This window comes from Dunckerocampus dactyliophorus, chromosome 6, assembly GCF_027744805.1.
Source record: "Dunckerocampus dactyliophorus isolate RoL2022-P2 chromosome 6, RoL_Ddac_1.1, whole genome shotgun sequence".
Taxonomy (NCBI): domain Eukaryota; kingdom Metazoa; phylum Chordata; class Actinopteri; order Syngnathiformes; family Syngnathidae; genus Dunckerocampus; species Dunckerocampus dactyliophorus.
The window spans coordinates 32,689,735-32,709,846 of NC_072824.1; the positions used below are offsets into that span (position 1 = coordinate 32,689,735).

General features: G+C 45.1%; 1 protein-coding gene across 1 annotated transcript in view; it reads right to left on the bottom strand.

Annotated features, from left to right (window-relative positions):
- Positions 1 to 20,112, bottom strand: part of maml3 (mastermind-like transcriptional coactivator 3) — a 142,656-nt gene that overhangs the window by 54,730 nt on the left and 67,814 nt on the right. The window contains exons 2-3 of the mRNA XM_054778272.1: positions 11,261 to 11,989; positions 7,137 to 8,087 (exon numbers count right to left, since the gene is read on the bottom strand). Of these exons, the coding sequence (XP_054634247.1) occupies positions 7,137 to 8,087; positions 11,261 to 11,989 (1,680 nt within the window). The remainder of the gene's footprint in view (positions 1 to 7,136; positions 8,088 to 11,260; positions 11,990 to 20,112) is intronic.

Here is a 20,112-nt window from a genome sequence, read left to right on the forward strand (position 1 = left end):
TCACTTCTAAGAATGTGTGTGTGTGTGTGTGTGTGTGTGTGCGCGTGTGTGTGCGTGAGAGAGAGATAGAGAGAGAGAGAGAGAGAGAGAGAGAGTGACCGAGCGAGCAGAGGATCTGTGTACGTGAGGGACGGTAATATCTCTCTCTGCTCCTGGGCACAGATGAAGGGAAGAGAGAGAAATGACTCTGTCGTCTACAGTTCTTTCTTTTTCCACGGCCTCTCACACCCCCCTTCTCTCCACCACACAATTCTTCCTACTTCAAAACAATAAAACAGCACTCCCCAAATAACTAAAAATGTACCACACGTGCATGTAGAGCATACATTGTTTTTAGCATCCAACTATTACTAATTGAACACCAGCGCTACAAACACAAAGAATGAAACGACTGGAAGGCTAGCACAGCATCAACAGAGAGATACTTCATTCATCTGATCTCTTTACCCTGAACTTCCTTTCTGGTGTGCCTCGCGACAATGCCAAAGCTGCTCTGAATAAACGATTTGATTTGCTGCGTCTCGTCACATGGCAGGAAGGAGGTGCCATCCACGCACGCACATCATGTCAGTGATATGGAGGAGGCCGCGTGGACTTCACTTGTGTTGATAGTAAACGCACGTTTGATGGGGACTTTTAGGCTGCACTGTGGTGTTGAAATTGCGCCTTCCACGAGCGCTAGCGGGTTGCATGGAGGTCATGAGACGCTGCCATCTACTGGTCTGTTGTTCCGCTGCAGTTCAGACTGATCGGATGCTTTTGGTGCACGGATTGGCACTTGCGAGCAAACTGTGTGTGTGCGTTACAGCTGCTGACTCTGAGGGGGTTATCGGCACAAGCTGATGAAAACGGAGGACAAAGACGACGATCGGAGAGGAATTACCTGAGCAAAGGAGAGGGAGGAGAGTACGCAGCAGGAGGGACCTCGGCAGAGCGTGCGAGCCTGTGGGCGTTTTCAGAGCCTGTTTATTGTCGAGTGTGCATACAGTACGCACTTATGAGGGGGCTGATGTCGTGACTCACAGGGCTATTAGCACCGGCACCGGCACCGCCTCCTTCATATACAGCAGTCAGTGTGTGACACCGTCATTTCCTACATGCATCAGAACACACACGGACTTATTAACACATGCAAGTGATCAAACCCACACCTTCCATTTATCACCATGGCTCTGAAAGGCCTCGTCAGGGGCAAGCAGCTGTCAATCCGTCACTCTGATAACCCCACAATCCTTGCATCGCACAAACAAATACAACATGCACACATGCAACCGCTCCGCCTCTCGCAGAGACACATCATCCACCACACACACACATGCACACGCGCACGCGGCCGTGTCTTTTCTCCGCTGAGACATCCGCCGGCGTGGCCACGGTAACCGCGACAACGGCCATAAATTAGCATCACGGCGATATGCGAGAGAGCAACAATTAAAGCTTTACTAACACGCTTTTGAGGAGCATGGCTGAAGTTTCCCCGAGCAGCTGCTAACCGGATTAGCCGACACGGTGGGAAGGAGGAGACGGAGCAGTGACAGTCGTGTTTGCGTAGCACACGCGCAAATCCACAAACACGAACAAACTGAAAAACAAAACTAGTCGTGTGTGTGTGTGTGTGTGCCGCTTCAGTCAAGGACAAAAGGGAACCTAACGGGGTATCAAGAAAAACTCATTCAAAGCCAACGTTACACGATACACTTTGTACACATACACTAGTTCCTGGCCAAAAACCAAGACAGTCTACAAAAAGGGAGGCAAAATTGTAATCACAAAAACATATAACTCCTACAAAACTGGGGCGTGAGAAAACAGACAGTTTAGAAAACCCCAGGCAAAACAGTACTCCCCCGCCACTTCACCATTCAAATTTTGCGGCTTCACTCTATCACGGTTTTCAAAAATATATGAATTAAAAGAGGTGTGGACTCAAGTCAAGTGACTCAAGTCACATTTTGGTAACTTCAAATTCAACGTGAAAATATCATCAAAGACTTGCAACTCGATTTGGACTTAGACATCGCTGACTCGGGACGTGACTTAGTCTGTTGTGATTATTATTCTGTTTGTCTGTTCGCTTGTGTTCCAAATAACTTGAAAAGTTCTGAATGGATTTGGGTGAAATTTTCAGGAACTGTCGGAAATGGGATACGGAAGAACCGATGACATTTCGGGGGTGATCCGGATCACCGTCTCGATCCAGGTATTTTTTAAAGAATTCTTTAACATTGCAAGATGGAACCATTTTTGGCATTTGTACATGTAACTCCACAAAAAATGGTCAGAGCACTATGGGGGGGGGGGGACAAGTTTCCAACAGGTCTTCCAAAATATCTAGGTAGAGCAGGTCGTCCAGGAATTGGAAAGCTGTCCGTTCAATCCTCCCCGTCACTGTTGTCGTGTTCTTGGGCAAGACACTTCACCCGCCTTGCCTCCAGTGTTGCTCACACTGGTGTATGAATGTGTGGTGGTGGTCGGAGAGGCTGTAGGCACAAATTGGCAGCCACATTTCTGTCAGTCTACCCCAGTGCAGCTGTGGTTACAGCTGTAGATTACCACCACCACCAGTGGGACTGAGGAGTGAATGAATAATGGGTTCACTTCATGCTATATAAAATCAATCCATTATTATTATCATTATTAGATTAGGTTCAGCTCCAGAACACCCCTTTTTCTCTTCAATTGCCAATGTTCAGAATCCAGGTTTAAGCCTTAAATATGCCTCACACACTTAGGAAACACACTTAAAGCACTCAGGATGCCTCCCTGAGGAGGTGTTCAGGGCACGTCCGACCGGTAGAAGGCCTTGGAGAACACCCAGGACACATTGGAGAGACTATGAGAGGATGAGGTGGACCAAGAAGCCAGGGAGAGGGAAGTCTGGGCGTCCCTGCTTAGGCTGCTGCCCCCGTGACCTGACATCGGATAACTGGAAGAAGATGGATGGATGGACGGATGGTTGCTCCCAGATAGGGAAAATCCAAAAACGCTGGCTTGTCGTTTCCGTGTAGGCTAGCAACCCACTTCCTTCCAAAAACGATCACGTCACCGACCCGTCGCCGTCATGCGGCCAGAAATGAGTTTGCCACCAATCCAACATAATATGTGAATATTTCGACTGGCGTGACTCACCCCAGTCGACATTCTCCTGAGATTTTCTTGTCTCAAACTCCAAAATGACTTGCAGAAGTAATTCCACTTCGACGCAAGTCTCGATGAGCCGTGGAAAGCGGAAGACGACGGACTTATGCGCATGCGTTCTCTCTTCTTCTATAGTTTGGTGTGTCACGTGGTTCTGTCTGCGTGTCTGTTCACAGCGCCACACGTAGGTGTGCCTTGTGTATTACATGCTTTTCACCCGGTGATCCGATCCCGTATGGATGCAACTATTTACTCATCCGGCACAGCGAGGAAGTGAATTTATTTAAAAAAAAACCCTAATCAACTTTAACTTTCATGATGTCTCCCAAGCGTAAGGCGGACTCTTCTTCTGACTGCGGCGCATCAAAGAGAAGGAAAGTGAAAAGTGAAGTCATCGTAAAACGCTCAAAAAGTGTTGACGTGCCGATCAACATTGGCTGCATGCCTGGTCAGGTGTCAGGTTCAGGTGTCGGCAGCCATGGCTCTTTAGCATCGTAGTTGTGCTCTCTTTGCAGAGCTCAAGTGAGTTCTAATGCAAATTTTTGCAATGAGTTAAAAATATCAGACTATTTGTAAGTCCGTGAATGCATCCCAGCTGTTTTCGCTCGCGCTACGATAACCATGAATGCCAAAAATGAGACATCTCACTAGAACATAGAGAGTAACTCTGCTTGGACAGATTCCTTTGTTTTCTTTGCCGATGATGCTGGCTTAGCTGTGTACTTAATATGTTTTTAAAAATCACCACAATGTTGAAAGACAATTTTAACACAAGCACTCAGGATTTCCTGAAAAGTAGTAATTTATGCGTAAAAGAGCGGTCATCCCTGCAGCGCAAGCCGGGCTCGAACCGGAGACCACATACGTTCACTGATGGAGAGTTAAGTGGAGCGCTGTTAGCCAGAGAGCTAAAAGGCTGCACACTTCATAAGGTGCTAACACATGCTAACACAATGTGCTCCACACTTCTGTCCCTTGCTGGATCGGGTCAAATGGAGAAAGATTAAAAGTTTTGAAAGTTTATAAGCTGTGTTATGTTTCGTGGCTTTACACCTTTTTTTTTTTTTTAAGTGGAAAAGAGGGCAAAATGACCTTTGATAGTAAAGGTTGCCGACCCCTCGCCGTTGAAGCGGCTAAGATCAACTTCACTGTTTCTTTTCCCCGTTAAGACGGCCCTTATAAGGGCGTTACAATCCAATCGGATGTCTTATTTGTTTTGTCGTTAAGTGTGATCCCACAGTTGCTTTTTGAATGAATCTTTTACCACCACCATAAAGTGTCCTTGAACATGTTCAAGGATCTGCGCCGATGAAACAGACAGCGAGTTGCAACGTGCCTTCCAGTGTGCAAGACAAGCACAGGGATATGACATTTTGGTATTTTAAATGTACTTCATGTGTTCTGTGTGAGTTCATTTCGGTATAAATTCACACTAAAAATGGCTGGTGTGTAGATTGTACTGTCAAAGCAACTCAGAAGATCTCAAGAGCAAAAAACAGAAACAAGATATTTTGCATTCATGACAACCAACTTTGCATTGCTCACTTATTTTTTTCCCTCTTTTGCGGGTCCTTGACTTTGTTTTTCATATTTGTAATTTTCACTTAAGAATAAATCTCTCGCTTTCCGTGCTTGCCTTTCTGCGTTAGGTCATTTTCCCCTCTCTGCACATGCTTTCTTCTCCTGCTTCTCTCGTCTCCAGTTCCCCTCTGCTCACTCAAATAAATCTCTCAAACCCCGCCCCGCCGCCCATCGAAATCCACGAAACACACACACACACACACACAAACACACACGCGCATGCTTGCACAAACACACAACCCTCCAGGCAGCAGCCACAAAGCCCATATTAATAAATCTGCTCCTTTATTGGTGCTGAGTGTCTCTGGCAGGAGGGGCAGGCGGTGGGGTGGGCAAGGAGGAGGAGTGGCAGGAGACGCAGGGATCAGAAGAGGGCAGGAGGAGGAGGAGGAGGTGATGGACTGAAGTCATATCATGAACAAAACGGAAGAAATGAGTGCATAAGATGGAGACAAAGAAAGATGAGAGACACAGCGATACACACACACACACACACACACACACACACACACACACACACATACACACACACAAAATGAGCATCAAACCCAAGCACAGGCACCGCACACGCCTTCCAAGGGTGCGGGGGTTTGTTAAGAAGGAACTACATGCCTGTCTGCAATTCCTTAAAGCGGTGCTTCTCAGTTATTTTCTGTCATGCCCCCACTTGAGAACCCGCAGTATTACGGTACTTGTCTGTACAAACCACCGTATGATTTGCTGGCACCAGCATCGTTCAACACACATTTTATGAGTATAGCCCCCTCCGCCTCTCACACCCCCACCACTGACACCTCATTGCACCCCCTGCCAGGAAAGCAATGCCTTAAAGGGGGCTGTATCCACCGGGTTCCTCCAGCTGCCTAGAGGGCGCCAAGCATCGTATCCCGACATAACACACACATGAGCACCAGTTACGTTTGCTGTCGGCTGAAGCCAGCAATATGGCGGTTTAGCTACCAACATTAGCTATCTTTGGCTTAGAATTTCACTCTCACGGTTTGGAAAAAGTATATGAATAGATCATCGCCGTTTCGTGGTTGAATGCGGCTTATTCTTGCTCCAAAAATATGCACATTTAAGCATATTTTGACATCTTTTTTTGCCTAAATCAGACAGAAACATGGCTGAATGAAGTAAAATACAAATAGAAGTAAATAAATATATGAATATATCTACACTGGTCACTCAGTGCCAGAAATGTTACTGTCAAGTTGGTCAGACACACAAGCACGGAACGACAGGCGTTTATTATTTCACAATATGCACAATAATCCCTAACGAGGGCGGACGTGACCCACCCCCAAGCTAAAACTCAACTCTGAACCCCCGTCACTTCCTGTCTGCTCCCCTAAAACCGCAACACATTTCCACTCAATACAGTAGTGTGTTGCTGTAATTGGGACTATAGGGGTGTTATTTCATGTCTAGAGGGCTCTAATAAAGTTTCAAACCAGTTCCCTATGCTCTAACTATGAAACATTTGATTTATAAATAAGGAGCCCCACTTTGCTGAAATTCACGTGTCACGGTCAGGTGACCTTCATTGTGATTGTGAATGCCAACATCTGTGTGCACGTGACGCCAGTTCATTTTGGAGGGCAAACCAAAATTTACAACCATTTTTCTGCAGTTTGGTTCATAATTGTGAAAAATCTCAAAAAATGTTTTTGTACAAACCAAGATTGGTGACATATGCTAGCTGGTGATGGTGCTTTTTTGGTTTTAGTCCCTTCAATATCCTTCCTTGAATGGATTATTCAACACACCCGAGTCCTGGCTGAACCCAAAATGGCCGTGCCGGGCCCCAGCATCCGGACACCAGGCGCCCAAGGTGGTTGATGTGGTAATGACATCGGCAAGCTTGGCTTAGTGGTCCAATCTCAGCCATCAGTCAGCTGTGACAGATTGGGGATATGAGCTAAGGAGGCATTTAGCTTTGCTGTTTGCCGTGGTGTGTGTGTGTGTGTGTGTGTGTGTGCGCGTGTGTGTGTGTGTGTGTGTGAGAGCGCGTGCGCTTGTGTGTCTGGGGGGAGGAAGGGGAGGCAAGAGGGCTATCAGTGCTGGTCGTGTTGCAGAGGCATCAATACACTCTCGACAGGCCATTTTCCTACGCCTGCTCCCAGCCCTGGCTTGTTGCTGGGGTAACTGCCGCCATTTTACCTTCCCTGGCTGCAGTGCTGAAACATTTCATAGTTTTCTAGTTTTCTCCAAAACAAGCATTGTCTGGAATCCTCACGAAATTGTTTATGATATAAACCGGAGGTTGATAGCCGGACTCACAAAGACGTGATTTGTTCTCCTTCCAAGGTCAAGAGAAGGAAGGAAATGTTCCAGGTGGAGCAGACACGGAGTGCTGACAAGACCCCGGCACTACATCACCGTCAGCTAATGATTGCGGTATTCCATGAACTTACCTGTCCATGAGGCTGCATGTTGCTGTAGGGGATGTTCTGGTTCAACACCTTCTGCTTCATCAGCAACATTCGCTTCTGTTCCTCGCTCAGATGGGCCGTTTGGCCCGGGATTGGCCCCTGGGTTTGCCCCGGCCCCACCCCCTGGCCCCCGCCCCCTCCCCCGGCCATGTAGGGAGGCAACATTGGGTTCTTGACCTGACCGCTCCCGCCAATAGGTGGAGTCATCCTGTGGCCGATATGGTCGACGCCACTGCCGCTGAAGTGGCTCAGTGGCTTGGTGTTGTTGTAGGACAACATGGCCGCCGTTTGCTGCTGCTGCTGCTTGGACAGGGGGGGCTGGCTGATACTGCTCTGCTGCTGCTGCTGCTGCTGGCCCATCATGCCCATGTGATTGTGAGGGAGGTAGTTGTTCATGGGAGCTTTGGGTCCGTTGTTGGGGGCCATTCCAGCCCCTAGTGGGGCCTGTGGTGTGTTAAAGGCTTGTGGTGGATACATCATCGGGCTGTTGGGTTTGTCTTGGTTAAAGGGACCGGCGTTATAAGGACTGGTTGGAGGGCCCGCTGGGGACCAGTTGGCCGCTTGCTGCTGCTGCTGCTGCTGCTTTTGCTGCAACAGTTTAGCACGTTGCTGAGCAGCCATTGCTTTGAGTTGCTCTGCAGGGGAAAGTTCCGGTGTTACTGGTCCGACTGGCTGACCCGGGACAAGTCCAGGCCCTGTTTGTCCGGTACCTGCCTGGCTTCCACCAGGGCCTGGGTTCATCATGTATCCGTTGCCAGGCCTTGAAACCGCTTGTGTTTGAGCCTGGGTCGGGGTCTGAGGAGAGCGAGCCACACAGTTGTGCAATGGGGACCCTGACGCCATGGCAACGGCGGGGGACTGCTGCAGAGGCTGCTGAGGAGGTGTGCCATTGGCGGTGGTGGCAAACTGCGGGCCTGATGATGAAGGTCGGACCTGAGGAGCGCAAAAAGATTTAAAAAATTAGATGAAACCACAAATGGTCCCGGTTATGTCGACAAGCCGTCGACGTCGACATGCATGGCTGACCACGTTTGTCGGCGTAACGACATCATGTATAATTTGACACCTTTGATAAAAAAACAACTTGACGGTCGACTTCCTGTCTCCTCGTTTTTTTGCGATCAATGTGGAATTCCCTCACTGCACATGCTGGTAGCTTGTTAGCTCCTCCGTGACGTGCTAACATGTTTGCAGTGTCATGCGTTACCCTGGTTTGCCGTACATGTGACTTTATTTCTCACTCGTTGCTTATTAAACGCACAGTAACTCCGTGCTCGTAAGCACCACTCCAGCGGTTTATAGAGGCTATGTTTGAACATACCAACGAACGTATTTATATGTTTTAATAATCCCGAACGACTGATCCAACAGCGTATTTATACGTCTTTTACATGTTTTTGCGCAAGAGGTGATGATACGACTCGGCATTAAAACATGAACACTTCAGAGCACTTTTCAGCCATAAAAAAGGCCACAAGATGGCAGAAGTGCATTTGATAAGCGGGGGTCGGGGCAGGGATCCTGTTAATGGACAAATCACACATGACAGGAAGGAGGAAGTGAGAGAGCGTGGAGGAGTGTGGCGTGCAGGAGGGAACTTATAGTGCATGAAAACACAATGCACGCACACGCACGCACACGCATAGTTCACTTCCAAATGTGACAATTGTAAATAGTTCACGGTTTTATATTTGTAAGTAAATTCTTATTTTGCTGTAAAACAACCTCTTTTTTGTGTCACGTTGGTATAGTTTAGATATTTTAGGCGTCACAAAAGCAAAAAATATCTGTGTCAAAGTGAAAGTCATGCTTGAAATGTATCTTTTCACAAAAAGCTGCTTTTCTCCCTTTTCTAGTCAGGAACTGATATTTTCCTGAAACTCACCAATGTTCTACTCCTGATTACTAAAGAACGCAAAAAGGTAAAACAAACCTTTCTTTTCTCATGAAAGTTAGTTCTGGAGTTAGGTTCCGTGTTTATATCGCCATAGAACACAATACTCTGTGTGCCGTGAAAGATCAGTCCCAAACGTCTAAAATGGTCGGCTCTGAAGAGGTTGTCTTCTGAAAACTGGTGGGGCTTGAATGCGTTAACCGAAATAAAAAATGCAATAAGCGGTGAGAGCACGTCGATCGTGCGATTAAACTCGGAGGTACAGTGGTGCCTCGGTTAACACCTTTTTTGATTAACATCCAAAAATGTTGCTAAAGTTGTATCTTGGTTTGGGTTAGCGTGCAATATGGCACTCACGCAGCCATCTTGGACCACGCCCCAAGACGATACTTGTGATTCACCCTTCCCTTGCCGATATCGCCAGGATGTACTGGAAGCCCTGAGCAACAATAAGCACCATCCTGAAGAATAACAACACTGAAAACGTCATTCTTGACGTGACTGAACACAGAAAGGTGGTGGTGGTGGATCCCACTGCCACGTCGTGTCTTTGGGAACAGTCACGTCTTCCATGAAGGTAAAAGTAACCTAAATGTTCGTTGATGGCTTTCATTCATCATCGAAATGTATTTCCAATTGTTTTCTGCATGTGAAAATATATTTGTAAAATTATAAAATTGTGTTTTGTGTTAACATTTTTGAGACTTGCGGCGTTAAGTAGTCGTAATTAGCAAAGTGCTAGAGTCGACCGCTGATGACATCATAGACGCCTGACAGAGCTTCCTGTTACCATGTATTAGCAAGCTAATAGGATGCTAACAAGGACATTTTGCAATAAAAATACATTAAGAACACAGTTGGACTCACACAGTGTATTAATAACACGACAAGACGCACGCCATATTGTATGCTAACCGGAGAACATACGCAAACCGAGGCAAAATGTGGGCATATATTGTCAACGGAAACCAAAAAACACGCTAACTGGGGCGTACGGTAACCGAGGCGCCACTGTAATTATGTTTTTACATTACAAATTCATTTCACATGTATTTTGGTCAGAAATAAACGTAAGCAACAAAAAAATCTGAGGAGAGAAGCCAAAAAAAATGCAATTTCCGTCACTACCGAACATATGAGACAAACTGGTTGTGTCTTTCCAGAGAGAAGAATGAACATAAATGAGTACTCTGGCTTGACAGAAGAGAACGTCATGTGTATTTCTTTTTCTGTTGGCTCGCTCGTCCCTGTCTTCTCTCTCCATATCACGCTTCTTCCCTCACATCTCTCACTTGTTCTTCCGGGTCACTGGCTTCGCTTCCTCTCCTCTTTCATCTGTCTCTGTATTTTGAGCTGCAGTTTAGCACCTGGAAAGCACACACTCGATTGGCTGAGTGGTACCATGCGGGATGGCTTAACTCACACAAAATTTGTCAGTGGATTCCCTGACCCGATCAACCGGCACCATAAAGTCAAAATAGAAGCGCACCGTCAAAACGTAAAACACTTCAATGTTTTGTAAATTATTTGTCCAGGTCTGTATAGGACGGCGGATAGTTTCGGTTTCAGTCCTGTCGGTAACCGCTTATGTCGACGTCAGTCAGACAGCCAGCCAGCCCGAGCGGCGTCGACATAAGCGGGTTCCACTGTAATAGCTATGTGTGTATGGCAGATCTATAAAGCTGTCGATGAGTTTTCAACACCTGCAACACCGTGTGAATGTCCTCACAGCAGCACGGCGGAGGGACGTCCGTGATACCTGCTCAGACACACCTCGGCAGCCAAAAGAAATCAATCAAATGCATTAAAATGCCCTACAATGCGTGACCTTCTGCACGCTACACTCCTCCACGCTCTCTCGCTTCCTCCTTCCCGTCGTGGGTGATTTTCCATTCACTTGATCTCCGCTGATCTCCGCTTATCAAATGCACTGCTGCCACCTTGTGGCCGTTTTTGTAGCTTAAAAGTGCTCTGAGGTGAAATGCGTACGTGCAGCGTTGCCTGTCACGTTGAAAAACGTATAAATACGTTGTTGTGATCGGGCGTTGGGGATGATAAAACGTATAAATATGTCTCTGCTAGGCTGTGCCGCTCTGGAATAATGCTTATTTTTGTAGCTATCAGCATGATCGTCATGTCATTATTTGTCATGTTTCAATCTTGCGACACCCCTAATAAATACACTTTGCCAGTAGGACTCTTGGGTACTAACCTGTGGTGAGCCCATGGGCACCTGTGGGCCACCCTGCGGGGGTTGAGTGGGGGGAGGAAGGGATGTTGGTGGAACGGCCCCCCCTACAGGTGCTGTCGTATTATTGACCGCTTCCTGTGGCCCTGGAGTCTGGTTGTTCGCCGGCCGGCCAAAATCCGCCTCTTTCTTGTCCTCAAAGTCCTCGTTGAAGAGGTCGTGCATGTCGTCCTCGGGTACGGTGTTGGCCAACTCGTCGATCAGCTCCTGCCACTCCTGGTCATTCAGGTTGATGTCGGAAAACAGTTTGTTTTGATTGGACAGAGACTGGGGATCCGAAGACTCCATTCCACCTCCGTCATCCAGCGGCTCCTGTTTCAGGTCCTTGAGGAGGCCGAAGCTGTCCTCCAAGTCCAGCGAACCGTTCATCTTCATGTCTGAAAGATGGCTGCCACCGTTCTTCCCCAGCTCGTCCGACGGCCGGCCTACATGGTTGCCGTTGCTGTTTGTGCCGTTCCCCGTGGAGGTGTTGGGCCCGCCGATCAGAGGCTTCACGTCGAGTTGGTGGTGCAGTGGAGAGATGGGTGGAACATTGTTGTTGGGAAGACCTGTTAGTGCGTCTAAACCACCAGAGCCCTCCTTCCGTAACCGTTTGTTCGTGGGTGAGTAGCTGCCTCCATCACAGATACCGTTCTGGTCTCCATTGAGGGGGGATCTGGCACTGTCCAGTTTCCGTTTGACCGTCTCCTGGAGCTGAAACACAGAAGGAGAATGATTAGAAGACTGGAGGCACTTGAGCTCATCCAGGCGATAGGAATGCTTTGGCAAACACAACGTACAATACAAGTCCACATTTGCAGTGCAAAAAATGGCTAAATGAACTAAAACACAAATACAAGGCAGAAGACACATTGTGATTGTGATAATTACAGGTCAGCAATGTTGGGTGAGACACACAAGCACCAGACTTGATCACCAGGCATTTACTGCAGGTTTAAATGATCGGACAAGAGGCGCAGTAATAATAACATAATAGTCATAATAACCATAATAATAATAATACTAATCATAATAACATGGACTACTGTTGAGGCCATAACCTACAACAAGCTAAAACTCAACACTGAACCCCAGACGTCACTTCCTGTCCACCTGCCACTAAGCTCCCCTAGGGAACACATTTACTGTCTTATTTATGTCCCAAATGACTTTTTTACTCTGGTTATGTCTACTCTGTTGGGTAATACCAATGTTAGGTGACTATAGGGGTGTTATTTCATGTCTAGAGGGCTCTAACCATGTTTAAAAATGAGAAGTTAGGTCATAAACACGTTTTCTGTGCCCTAACTACAAAAATATTGCATTTATAACTCCTACTTTGTGGAAATTGACTAATCACCGTCAGGTCAGGAAACAATGAACGGCAATAAATGAGGGATTACTGTGCAAGTATATTTTGAAAGTAAATTTAAAGTAAACAAATGTAATTTAGAATGCAGGTTGCATAATACTGAGTGCACCTGCAACTAAAATATTGAAGAATATCAAGTTGTAGCAGCTGCTTTATTTCTGAATGAGCGTACATGCTTGCATGCGGAATCATTCAGACTCGTACTGCGTGTTTCAATGCAGCTACAATCATAATAATGACCAATAAGAAGAAGAAGAACAATTATTTATTATTTGATTACTCATAAATGTCTTTTTTTAAAAACCAGAACCAAGCATTACTGTTGTCGAATGTGTCGGCTCTTTCATCCAACCTTTTAGTTCAAGGTTGCCAATTACGTCCATCGAGCACGAAGGTAGTTTGGGTGGATTACATGTGTCACCCATGTCATACACGTCACTTTGTAGATGTCATGTGACATCTGTCCACTGACGTTAAGCTCCCACTCCTGATTCGCCGCTGTGCCTCCTCTGCAAAGTAAGCGGTGAACAGACGTCTCAAGCGCTATTATTGTGGTTAGGAATAAACTAACTCAGTGCTAAGATGCCTATATCGATAACAAAAGGTATCCATTCACTTGTAGCGACTAGTTATGTGGAAAAAAAGGAAATATTTTGATGGCTCGGCTTCGCATCCTGAACTCCGCTATAGAACTGAGTGTTTTCTACACTTTTCTTTGTGAAGCTATTATTTCAGGATGAATTGGAAGCTGTGCCCTTTGCTGAAAGCTTTTTAATATGTTGCCTTGTCTTCGGCTGCATCGCTTTTGCATAATAATTCTCATTTCTTGTATATCTGGCATGTTTGATAGCAAATGCTGACTGGACGTAACACACCAACTGTGTGCAATGAACGCTACGTAGCTATTTGGACTGTCAAACTACTACAACTATATAACTAACTATATAACTATTGTGGAATTATGTCTAATTATTGTTATTGCCATTTTGAACGGAATTGTGAATTCTTGAATATCAACTATTTTGATGAGCTGGAAACTTTGAAACAGTGAATGTATAGTCATTCCAAAGTTGATTTATTTGATAAGGGACCATGCATATTCATGAGCACTTGTGTGTAAATGTGCCAGAATTAGCCCAAAGGCTACTTTACATCTGTGGTCCTTGGCAGGTCGAAGAATAAGAAAGAAAACACAAGAGAACTGTGTGACAAAGACAATACATGGACAGTAAGACAAAACAATAAAACACAATAACGACATACGATAAAATAAAACATCATAGCAAAATGAATGGTCACAGATCAGGTTCCTCATCAGCCGTTGTTTGAGATGGCTTTGAAATGAAATGAAGGTAGTAGAGTCTCGCTGTTGTAGCTTTGACTGATAACACCTTGGTTGGTCTGTAAGGTATTACAGTCACCTCTTCTACCTTTCCATTCACATCCAAGCCAACTCAGCCGGTCCATTTAAAAGCCTTCACATTGAACAGGCTACTTTACATGTTCTATAATTCTCAAAACCAACAATATGGTATTTCTGGAGAATGAGACAAGGTTCTGCTGTTTTATAGTGAGACGCAAGCTGAAAAAGTGTGAGCACCCCTGATTTAGTTGTACCAACTTAACGCGGAAGTAAACTTACGTTGGCCCAACTGAAGAGTTTTATAAAAAGAGGGTCGACATCTGAGTTATGTTTAACCAAGTTAGTTAAGTACAGTGCAGTACCTTCATGTTTGTCCAATGAAAGTCGATCGCTAATTTCTTAATCGCTTATGTTAACCAACAAAGTTAGCCAAATTGGCCAAAGACGTGTTGCATCAATAAATGTAAGGATTTTTGCATTGAATTAATGGACACTTTATGTCAAAATGTTCAAGTCGTTCATTTAATATCATAATTCCACATTTTCCATGGCCAAAATTGCCACATTCCGCCTCTGCTTGTTCAACACATTTCAGTTGCATTGTCTCGTTCCATGTTAGGTGCAAGCTTATCAGACGAGGTGATTTCAGGAAAGTGACATCAATGTTCTTATATAAAGTGATATACATCATTGATCATTATTTTCAATAACCATTAATTGAACTTTATAGCCTATAATACGTAGCAGACCCTTTTCTGTGCAGCAATTACAGGAAAAACAGAGGACAACACACACGCGCCGGTGAACAGCCAATAAAGTATGTGCTTGTGTGTGTGTGTGTGTGTGTGTGTGTGTGTGTGTGTGTGTGTGTAATGAATCAATCAATGGGTTTAAATAATTCAGGTTTCCACCATGCTGTCCTTGATTTTGCGAACAAATATGGGTTTTGGAGTGCATGTGAAGCCATGCATGTGCAGGGGGGGTGTGTTACAGGATTTCCCTAAATGCCCGTGACTGATGTTGGTAATAACAGACTTGCTTTGCAAAGCCTACCAATAAAAACTCCCATAATGATCCGGTGGGTGTGAGCGACGGCACGCACCCACACAGAAATGCAAGCACACACGTAGAGTTTGTGCATCGCCACCTGCCTATGAACGCAACCTTTCGGGTAGAATCACCTGCATAAAAGTCACGTTTCAAACAGCAGTCCACTCATACGCCAAACGTACAATTTGGAAAAAAAGGTCTTTTTTGGCCCCGTTGGAACTGGAACTGAAAGAGAAGCAGAACTGTAAAAATATTAAAGAACTGAGGTGGGAGTCGATGCGTACGCTTGAATGCAGTAAATTATTGATTTGACATTTTCCTATTTAGCACACAGTTGCAAAAGTGGTAAAATGATATGGATTAAAATCTCTTTTTTTACACGATACTGCTTATTTGTTCACACCAGTGACCCTCGTGAGGACAAGCGGTGGATGGATGGACAAAACAAGATATCCATCCATCTTCTATGCCGCTTGTCCTCATAAGTGGGCATGCTGGAGCCTATCCCAGCTGACTTTGGGCGAGAGGTGGGGTACACCCTGGACTGGTGTCCAGCCAATGGCAGGGCACATATAGACAAACACTCACATTCATACCTAGGACCATTTAGAGTCTCCAATGAAGCTAACATGCATGTTTTTGGAATGTGGGAGGAAACCGTAGCACCCGGAGAAAACCCACGCACGCGCGGGAGAACATGCAAACTCCACACAGAAATGCCCAAACGGAGATTCGAACCCAGGTCGTCCCGACCTCTTGACCGTGTGGTCAAACCGACATGAAATCAAGGATAGATTAAATACCTGAATTCAAGATTCATTTTTTGGACTAACATGACAGACAACATGACAACAATCGTATCTATTACGTACTAAGATCAGAGATACACTTCAAATAAGCACAATAAACTGCCATTTCAGCTCTTGTTGGCTTATGTGATTACGTTAAGGAATGTTGCAATATTGCTCATGTATTATATATATCATATATCAAATATTCTTTTATTTACAATAATGAAAAACACAACATTTGCTGATCAAAGGTAATATGTAGTGAGATCCTTCCAGTTCTACACACACAGTGGCCTTCCCTATATTTTCTACATGGCCTATATTATATTGGAACTTCCCGGTAGCAACAAAAATTGAAGGCAATGTGCAGAACGGTCGGTGAGAGAAACACAAAAAACAGACTTGATCGCCAAGAGCAACAGGCTTTTATTGCAGGTGTGAAGCACAATAATCCCTAACACAGGCTACTGCTGCGCCTGCAAGCCACGCACAGCTAAAACTCAACTCTGAACCCCCGACATCACTTCCTGTCCACCCCCCGCTCCCGTAGCACCGCGACACATTTACAGCATGAGTCTTATGTATGTCTTATTTTCTCTTATGATGTCTACTATATGGGGTAATAGGAGTGTAAAGGTGACTATAGGGGTGTTACTTCATGTCTAGAGGGCTCTAATGTTAAAAAACATATTTAGAGGGTTGTAAACAGGTTTTCTATGCTCTAACTATGAAAATTCTGCATTTATAAGTAAGGAATCCTACTTTGCGTAAATTCACTTATCACGGCCGAGCTTGGAACCAATCAATGGTGATAAGCAGGGGATTGCTGTATTTCTATTGCCTTGATTGTTTGCAAATCGGAGTTGATCAGGATGGATCTGAGAGGTTCCACGACACTTTCCAGCACCTGTTCAACAACCCAGCTGCTTCTTTTAGCACAATTAGAGAGCTCATTGCATCTGCGAAGCGCAGGAATAAACCTGGCCTGAACGTCAACAATATTTTCACGCACGTGACAATCAATAATAATAAAAGAGCAAATGGAGCGCAGAAATGTGAGGGGAAGAAGAAAAAGGCAAACTAACGGAGGGAATTGGAAGTCGTTGAATCACGTCGGATGCAAGAGCGGAGGAAAAGAGCAGTGGAGTGAAATGAGGACTTGGTCACCTGGCGGCTGCTCTTCTTGCATCTCACACACACACACACACACACACACACACACAATGACGAAGATGCAAAGACAAAGGTGCCGTTACACACACATTTCTTTGTCAGGCTTGTTGGCTTGGAGTGGCCACATGAAGATGAGGGAGGGGAGAGGAGGAGGATGATGATGATGGTGATGGAGACAGGAGGGGGGGTGGAAAGGGAGAGCCAGCCAAATGACAGCAGGGAGCAGACGATGAGAGGCTGATCAGAGATGGAGAGAGGAGAGACAGAGATGGAAGCAGTACGGTGCCGTTGTTATAGCAACTGCTGCTGCCTTTGTGTGCTTCATCCTACTTCCTCCTCCTCCTCCTGTCAGCAATCCTATCTCCTCTACCTCGCTAACTTCCCTCCTTTTTTACCTCCTCCTTCTTACCACATTGAAATAACGTCTTCCGGCGGAATCATTGCAACACAATACGTTTCAGGCAGTGGTTTACGTTACCCACTACAACACACCTGTCAACGTTTGCACTTGAAAATATGGAACATAAGGAAGACAGTCCTATCAGTCCAGGCCAGGGGTGTCCAAAGCACGGACGGGTGCTGTTTTCGGTCGGTAGCTTGTTTTTTATTTATTCCGAAAATAAAATAATCCATTATTAATTAGTCATATTATGTTCAGATAGCTTAGCACAGGTGTGTCCACAGTGCAACTCTCGCTTTTTAAAGGACAAATTTCGCTTGTCAACCCATTGGAAATTCCAGGAGGTCATTACTCAATATAACAGTCTGACTCACGGTGTCATCTTACAAAGAAGACTAAACTCATCACACAGCAACTTAACACTCAAAAGGTATACTTAATAAATATACAAACAGGGACCAATATGAGTTTCAAATGGAAAAAAAAACTTTGAAACTTTTCCCATAATGCATCATATCTGAGCAAAGCATTTCATTGGAGGACAAGCGGACATAGAAAAAGGATGTATTGGTGCTGCAATGATGCCTGTGTCCACCAGAGGGAGCCAGGGGAGCCCAGAGGGAGGCTGCCATTGTTGCAGTGCCCCAGCAGGCACCAATGAGTGCTTTGTTCAGATGCAATGCATTATAGGAAAACTTAAAAAAAATATATGAATATATATATATATATATATATATGCTGTATATATATATATATATATATTTTTTTTAAACTCATATTGTATATTTCTTAGGTACACCTTTTGGGTGTTAAGTTGCTGTGTGATGAGTTTAGTGTCCTTTGTACAAACCCCAATTCCAATGAAGTTGGGACGATGTGTAAATTGTAAATAAAAACAAAATACAATTTGCACATTTTTTTCAACCTATATTGAACTGAATTACTACAAAGACAAATTATTTCATCTTCAAACTGGTAGAGTTTGTTATTTTTTGCAAATATAACTCATTCGGAATTTGATGCCTGCAACATGTTCCCAAAAAGCTGGGACAAGTGGCAAGAAAGACTGAGAACGTTGAGGAATGCTCATCAAACACCTATTTGGAACATCCCACAGGTGACTAGGCTAATTGGGAACAGGTGGGTGCCATGATTGGGTACAAAAGGCGCTTCCCTGAAATGCTCAGTCATTCACAAGCAGGGATGGGGCGAGGTTCACCACTTATCACAAACTTATCACAACTGCGTGAACAAATAGTTGAACAGTTTATGTCTCTGAGCGTACAATTGCAAGGAATTTAGGGGTTTCATCATCAACAGTCCATAAGATCATCAAAAGGTTCCAAGAATCTGGAGAAATCACCGCACGTAAGCGGCAAGGCCGAAAGCCAACATTGAATACCCGTGACCTTGCATCAAAAACCGACATGGATGTGTCGGTTTTTGGAAGAACATCAGCACGTGGGCTCAGGAACACTTCAGTAAATACAGGTTGTCGCTACGTATGTCAGTGCAAGTTCAAACTAAAGCCATCTATCAACACCACCCAGAAATGCTGCCGGCTTCTCTGGGCTCCAGCTCCTCTAAGACGGACTGATGCAAAATGGAAAAGTGTTCTGTGGTCTGAAGGGTCCACATTTCAGACCGTTTTTGGAAATTATGGACGCAGTGTCCTCCAGGCCAAAGAGGAGAAGAACCACACGGACTGTTATGGACGCAAAGTTCAAAACCCTAACCCATCTGTGATGGTATGGGGGTGTGTTAGTGCCCACAGCATGGGCTGAAGGGTACATACAGGCTTTGCAACGTCTTTTTCATGGACGCCCCTGCTTATTTCAGCCAGGCAATGCCAAACCACATCGTGTACGTGTTACAACAGCGTGGCTTCGCAGTAAAAGAGTGCGGGTACTACAGTAGACTGGCCTGCCTACAGTCCAGACCCGTCTCCCAGCGATGACGTGTGGCGCATTATGACGCGTAAAATACGACCACGGAGACCCCGGACTGTTGAACAATTGAAGATGCACATCAAGCAAGAACGGGACAGAACTCCACCTTCCACAAAGCTTCAACAATTAGTGTCCTCAGTTCCCAAAGGTTTATTGAGTGTTATTAAAACAAGTGGTAAACATGACCCTGTCCCAACGTGTTGCAGCCATCACATTCAAAGTTAATGATTACTTGCAAAAAACACTAAAGTTTATCAGTTCGAGCATTAAAGATCTTGTCTTTGTAGTGCATTCACCTGAATATAGGTAGAAAAGAATCTGCAAATCATTGTATTCCGTTTCTATTTACGTTTGACAACTTCATTGGAATCGGGTTTTGTAAGATGACACCCTGAGTCATATTGAGTCATATGAGCGGCATCGTATTTCAACAATTAGTAGCAGTTCTGAAGTCAAGGAGATGTCACGAGATTAGAACTTGGCCATAAATTAGCCGCCCTGCTGTGTAACCCGCAGGGTTCAAACTTCAAGAAAAAAGCAGCATCTTATACACCGAAATTGACTGTAATCAATATATATGGGATTTGTTCATGTACCCAATTAGCATGTTAGCGTAGGGGTGATGATGGGCCCCGCAGCCAAACCAGTTGACAACCGCTGCTCTCGACCACACACAAAACAGTGTAGCTGTGTAAGAAGTCAGGTTATGTAACGCTGCATGGCCACTTGGGACGGAGCC